This window comes from Misgurnus anguillicaudatus, chromosome 1 (assembly GCF_027580225.2).
Source record: "Misgurnus anguillicaudatus chromosome 1, ASM2758022v2, whole genome shotgun sequence".
Lineage (NCBI taxonomy): Eukaryota > Metazoa > Chordata > Actinopteri > Cypriniformes > Cobitidae > Misgurnus > Misgurnus anguillicaudatus.
In genome coordinates this window covers 18,372,283-18,379,767 of record NC_073337.2, presented here as the reverse complement: position 1 = coordinate 18,379,767, position 7,485 = coordinate 18,372,283, and the positions used below count along the sequence as shown (strand labels likewise).

General features: G+C 35.2%; 1 protein-coding gene across 1 annotated transcript; it reads left to right on the top strand.

Annotated features, from left to right (window-relative positions):
* Positions 1-3,883: 3,883 nt before the first annotated feature.
* On the top strand, positions 3,884-6,613 carry LOC129432388 (myelin-associated glycoprotein). The gene is made up of 4 exons (XM_073871720.1): positions 3,884-3,890; positions 5,276-5,641; positions 5,821-6,159; positions 6,269-6,613. Exons 1-4 carry the CDS (start codon positions 3,884-3,886, stop codon positions 6,586-6,588), a joined length of 1,032 nt encoding a protein of 343 aa, XP_073727821.1. The 3' UTR covers positions 6,589-6,613.
* The last annotated feature ends 872 nt before the right edge of the window (positions 6,614-7,485 follow it).

Below are 7,485 nucleotides of genomic sequence, written 5' to 3'. Positions count from 1 at the left end.
AATATTAATACTAAAATAACAACAACAATAATAACAATCATTATTTTATTATTCTTTTTCTGTGCTGATCGGAGCTATTGGACACTCAAATATTAAAACTTTAGCCAAAATCTTAACAACTATGAGCACATTCTCAGCGTCACACTTTTTTGCACAGATTACACAACATTGTCACAGCAGGAGAACAAATGGATGCAGAGCAGATGAGATACATTGTTATTTGGGACAAGGTATCCACCGAGCTGCTTTCAATATCTGGTTTGGTGATCATCCAGTTTGAGTTTTCGCTCCAATACCTCCCAACATACTCTCCCTTCTTTAACCCCATTGAAGAGAGAGTTCAATTCCTCAATTCAGAGTTTTTCTGAATTGCTAAAACATTAAACCATCTGAATCCATTTCCCAGTGCCATAAACTCATTGTCAAATCAATCAATCTTTTGCCAAAACTTTAAACAAGTTTAGGTAGTTAGTGAGACACTATTTGCAAAACTCATGGACTTTTTTGCAACTCTTAACACAAACTTCTCACACACAAAACCACATTTCACACTGCAATGCACTGGTGTTTAAACTGAACACAACTAACACAGTTATCAACTCATGCTTTTTCCATCTGCACGCTGTGCCTGGTCTCTTAAACGCTCCTCTGTCTGTGCAGTCTACGTACAGTAGACACATAAAGAAATGAAAATCAATGTTTAGACCCTTATGATTGAATTACATCCTTAAAGTCCAGTCTTTGCTGTTTCATATTATGATTTCAAAAAATAATGCTGATACAGTAAACCACAACATCAACTTTGAAAGCAAAGATTTACTGAAAAATCACAAAGAATCCCCAAAAACAAATAAATAATATTACGTCTGTGTTGGAACAATTAGCCTAAAAAGCTGTAAGATGATGTGACTGGAGTATTTTATAGGAAACAGCGCCCTCTTGTGCAGTTTTTGTTTTAAGCCAAATGTGCAGACCTCGTCCTGATGTACAGTCAGTAAAATACAGAATTGGCAAGTGGTGCAAGCAACACCAAATTCATTGGCTTGAATTCCAGGAAACCCACAAACAGTAATTATATAAACTGTGAAGTTGTTTGCTAAATGTAAAATTGTAATTCAGTTAGTTAGGTGGGTCAGGATGGTTGCTGAACCATTCAGAAGGGCTTTAGGGTGTACTGTAAACCCCTAAATACCATTACATACAAAATTATGTTTAAAATATTTTATATTGAATTATTGTAAAATCATAGCCATGCAATCTTCAGTGCTTTAGCTATTTTGAATGTGCAGGCCAACATGTAGGCAACATCACAATGCATGCTGTAATCATACAGAATGAGATCCTCCACCAGATTATCACATTTGTAGACTACACAACATTATCACAGGGAACAAATGGATGCACAGGAGAACAAATGGATGCAAAGCAGATGAAATACATTTGACAAATACATTGTCAAAGCCGAGTTGTAACCAAAACTGGTTTGGTGATCATCCAGTTTTTACTCCAGTACCTCCCACCATACGCCCAGCAATGCCTCATCAATGCACTATAAACTGATTCAGTGGAAATTACTAAAAGATCACAACACGAATTTTGCTTGTCAATGACAAATGAAACATGTTACCGTATGAAAAAGATGTATCTGAAAAACACAGGAAGTGGAAGTTGCATCACTAGCTTTGCTAAATGAAATGCTTTCTGTGGTTCTCCTCCTCCTCAAATAATCATAATACTATAACAACAATCATAATACTATAACAACAACTGTGCTGATCAGAGCTGCTTTGGAGCTTCAGTACAGTTTATGATTGCTTACACACTTAAATTAAAGATAACACACAGGTAGTGAAACATGACACTTAAGTATTAAAACTTTAGCCCAAATCTGCACAACTACACTGTAAAAAGTGAAACATTGGATTAATTTAATAAAATTGAAGTAACCATTCACAAGATTTTACATTGATCTAATGTCAGAAACCATTCAGTTCAAACAAATTTTTAGCATTTCATTCAAACTCTTTTCTGAATTTGGTGTAAATCAGCTACATCACATGCAATGTCCACTAGTCCAAGGCACTGGGGACAATATCTTCTGGAATGCCGTATTCATGCCTGACTCATAGACGTTCCAGCGCCAGGCAGAGAAGAACTCTTCAATGCCATTCTGTCATCACTCTATAAATAATGGTGCTAGTGAGTCAATGCTCATAATCAGAAATATTTTTAGTTCTAAACCGCACCTATAGCACCTGTGCAGAAACATATTGTCCTATGTTGAACCATAATAGTGATATAGTCATGCTTTAGCACCACTTATGCTTCTACAGAGGTGCTATATGTGATATAGCGCTAAATGGTTTCTCTATGATTACGAACTTTTTTGTACTATTAAGCACCATTTTTTTAGAGTAATATAAATGAAAAAGCAGATTATGATGACACACATTTACTCTGCATTATATACAAGTAAAGCACTTTGACCACATCCTGAGACCTCAAACCACCTCATACACCTAAAATAACCATGCACAATAACCCTACAACTATATTGGCCATTGAATCAGAACTGAACCATCTTCTCAATATTTTAATATTTTTTATATTCCAGTTACACTGTGATATCTTTTTGTGGAGTCTTTGGGTAAGACAGACCATTATTATACTGGACATAAGAGGTCAACTCTATTATTTAATAATTGCAATCATAAATTGCAATATAAAACTTTGAATTGATATGCATTTTCATGACCCATTATAGTGTTCTTAACACTGTAGATAGTTAATGTCTTACCTAAACATTTACTTTTGAACAGAATGTCTTTACAGTTTTTTTCAATCGCTAATAAGCACTTACACATACTTCAGATACTTTTTCTAAAAACTTAAAGGGATAGTTCACTTTAAAATGAAATCATCCTCATGTTATTCTAAACCTGTATGAATTTCTTTTTTCTGAGGAACACAAAAGAAGATATTTTGATAAATGATGGTAAACACACACCAGTAAGTGACCATAGACTTCCATAGTGGGAGTAAAAAATATGATGGCATTTAATGGGTACCATCAACTCTGTGCTAACCATCATTTATCAAAAATATTTTCTTAGTCATTTATCACAATACTTCCAAAATATTTTTTTCCTACTATGGAAGTCAATGGTCACTTACTGCTGTGTGTTTACCATCAGTTCTTAAAATATCTTCTTTTGTGTTCGTCAGAGGGGGGAAATTCATACAGGTTTGGAACGGGGTGAGGATGGGTGGATGATGACGGAATTTTCATTTTAAAGTGAACTATCCCTTTAACACAGACCTATAAAACACAATTTGCCAAATGGATCATTTTCTTCTCAAAAACACATTTTGTTAAACATATACCAACTCTCCATTTCAACTCTCATTTCAAAATAGAACACATCTTTCTCTGCACAACATAACTTTACCAAAACACTGGAAAACTGACTGAAAATGAAATTATTCTGTCAAAGAATAACACTTCTTTTCACTTCACAAGGTACATGCAGTCAATCAAAGTACACCAGGTTTCAATACTGGCTATTGTTGACATTCCAAAAACTGCATAGACTTTTATGTTTCAGTTTTACAGGTATTTGCATGCAACATGCAACGTTTTTTTACAGTAAATTTCTTGGTTGGGAACTGTATGTCCACAATGTACAGCAATGTTCACATTTAAAAGCATTCCAGTAAAAAGCAAATCAGTTTTTTCCCTTTACTGTTGACTACAGGAGTAACAGTATGATCGAACAGAAAAGTTTTACAGTATTGATCTTGATCATTATTGAGGAGCTTCCCCCAGAGGGTCCCTGTAGAGGGACAAAAAATTCTACATGCATTACTGTATGACCTTATTGACATGCCAAGTGAGAATAGGAACAATCCATGTAAAATACAACACTCTTCTGGCTTGGCCCCTTGCTCTTACTCTTCGTCATCCAGACATTACAGTGTTTTCTGTTTCCAAAAACATCACTCTTCAAAGTCCTTATTTTACAGTATAAGTGTCCAGTATAAGTGTCAATGTAATAGAAAAATAACCCCTGCCCTGAGTCTAAGCCAGACTGGAATCAGCTCTGGTTGGCCCAATTTACCCAACATAAAGGTTTTTATATTGTATCTAAGGTTTGGAATATTGTTTTTGCTATTGTGAGACGTTGTGTGTTAACATTCGTAAATACTACAAAAACAATCCATAATTTTGTTGGGAGGTAAAGCTTGTCTTTTAAGAAAATGTAAGCATTGTGGAAATGTGTTTACTGACATGAAATGTGTGAATTGTATGGCCACAAAAGACGGATGCTGTGCTAATTGTGTTGAGAGTTTTGACAACTGGTTGGACAAACGCTTGTTAGCAACTGAAAAAAAACTGTAAGATGATACAGGAAGTAATGGATTAGTACTGATCTGATATCAGTAACAGTAACATCACACAGCACAGTTTCACATGGTTTCAAATCACCAGCAGTTGCTTCAGTACAGAATCTCCAGGATCCATGAATGAGACATTTTAACAATCTGCTTTCATCAAAAATATAACACTGGTTAAACCAATTTTCTCATTTCTGGTAAGATAAGCAAAAACTGATGTTGCACTTTAACTTGTTGACCTGCTTGATGCTTGCAATGTTGTTACAACATTTGTATTACATTTGTTAAATACAATTTCAAATTGGTGAGTTACATTGTGAGGTTTAATATATGATTTCCATTTGTTCATTTATTGCATACTTACAGGCGTGTGTTTCTCCAAAGGACTGATCTTATTTTAAAGAAAAATGGATAAACTTATTCTTTTCATTTTTTTGTCACAAGGTTTGTTATTCTTAACTTTTTCTTTAGCATAAATGTTTTTCACTAACAAAAGCATGACATTTTATTGTGCTGTGGCAATTTTAAAACATCAGTCAAATGACTGAGAGTAAATATAAATTCAAGTGCTAAATGTTGCCTGTGTTTGGTATGTTTACAAAAAATATATTGTAATTACAAAACTTGGATATCATTCAGAAAATAAACAATATTACAACAATATTACTATTGCAATTGAAATGCACAAATGTATTTTACAGTATGTGAGGTAGATTTCACTGCAATTGAATGTTCAGTAAATCTTACAAAATATATACTGTATTGTGTTTATAAAGAAATGCTTAAATAATAAAAATGCATGCATGTTATGTAAGTGTGTCTGAATGCTTTACACTATACAGTATGTTCATTTGTACTTCTCATCATGTTTGTATTGTAGGTGTTTGGTGTAGAGATTGGAGCATCAGTCTGCCAGAGAAGATTGAAGCTCTGAATGGATCATGTGTGACCATAAACTGCACATTTGATATTAATAACACATATGACAAAGATCTCACTGACAGTGCTGCAGGGGTGTGGCTTAAAGATGGGTCTGACTTGTCAAAAAATGCAAAAATGTTTTACTCCAACAGGACCAATCTCTATTTTGAAGGGAAAATAATTGGAAAATTAAAAAGCAAGAACTGTACCACCATCTTTTATAATGTTACTTCAAATTACAGTGGTCAATTTTTCTTCAGGATTGAGGGTAATGGTGGACTGAAATATACCTATACACAAAAATCTGTTTCAATAAATGTGATTGGTGAGTGACTTCATGACTGAAAATTATTTTGAATAACAAATTGTAAACTAGTACAGAACAAAAGTTTTTCTAGGCAAACAATGCAGAATGCTTGGATGAAAAATAACAAGCTGGGGTTTTCTTGGGTTTTTTGTGACCTTCCAGAATTCATATATAAAATACATCTCCGTACTTTTCAGCCTCTCCCCCCAAACCCACAGTGCAGATGTTTAAGGATCAGATGGAGGTTAAGCTTCGGGAGAAGGTGTTAGAGGGGAGCTCTATGTGTCTGCGCTGCTCTGCTAAGACTCTCTGCTCCTCTTCTCCACCAACTCTCACATGGAGCTCCACTGACAGACTCCACCTCAATGAGAACAGCAGACTACAGCTGGATCAACCGAATCAAACTGAGATCATCTCTGATCTGAACTTCACTGCTACTCACCTTCTACATGGAGTCACTTTCATCTGCACTATAACCTACCAGCTACAGCAGAGGATCACAACAGCACAGAACTACATCACATTAAGTGTTCAGTGTAAGAGCATTATTATCATGTTTCATTGATCTTATGGAATTTTATATTCTTGTTATTTCAAATGCATCAATTCTCCTGCAAAACACATGAGCTTCAATTTCACTTTCAGATGCAGCCAAAATCTCTTTCTTCAGTTGTAACAGAACTGATGTGTGTTTGTGTGAGGCTCATGGGAATCCCTCTCCTAAAGTGGAGTGGCATCTATCTGGACGTCTTGTCAGTAACTTTACAAACACATTCATCAGTGAGGAGCGATTGAGCAGCACAGACTTGAGGAGCTTCATTTCTCTCCATCAGTCACTTACACACACAGACACTTTGCAGTGCGTCACCATCAACACTCACGGCAATGCCAGTCAACAGATTCAACTGCTTCACTGTTCTTATGAGACAAGTAAGTTCTCTGTTTCAACCTCAGTGTCAGATTAACACAGTGTAGTGCCCTAGGTTGACCACATTTAAAGTGCCCCCCCCCAAAAAAAAATAATATATATATATATATATATATATATATATATATATATATATATATATATATATATATATATCAACCCTATATCACGCAAATACGTGACTATTTCACGTATGGACCAACGTGAAAATGTCACGTTTTACCGGTTTTGAACAGCATAAAGTATAGAGTTTAAGTCTTTAGAATTTCATCTATGCATTTTCCAATTTTTGATTTCTGTTAGTTGTCGGAGCAGTCTTATCTGATCGAACTGGACATTTGTTTAAAATCCAAAATTGCACAAAAGATCACAAGTTAGAAAGTTAGAAAATTGCACGACAACAATAACCCTAAATACAAAAAATCCGGCAGTGGGAATAAGTATGATGAGCTTCTAGACAACCATCTACACTCATTTCACAAAAGTCGCAATTCCCATCATTATGTTGTACACTTAGGAATGTATTTAAACATTGCAAATTCCCAGAGAGTGCATCTCTCTCGCACTGCTTGCTGAGCATGTATCAAAAATGTTTTGTTTATGAGAGCGCATGTGCACTTTCTCATCTGCACCACACACACACACACACACACACACACAAATACAGCCCCCTATCGCCAGCTTTAGGAAATACAGGTGTATACATGCAAAACAACTTGCCATTTTTTCACTCGGTTACATCCAAAATAACTGTTTATATTTTAATTGATTTCTCAACAGGTTTCAGTCTTTTCTCTGTGCTGATTGGAGCTGCTATTGGAGCTTCAGTAATGATGATCTTGTGTATCATTAAACATCTCTGTAAACGGTGAGAACATGACACATGTGATATAACAATGCAGGGACTTTATTAAAAAAAAAACAGTGAAGAGAA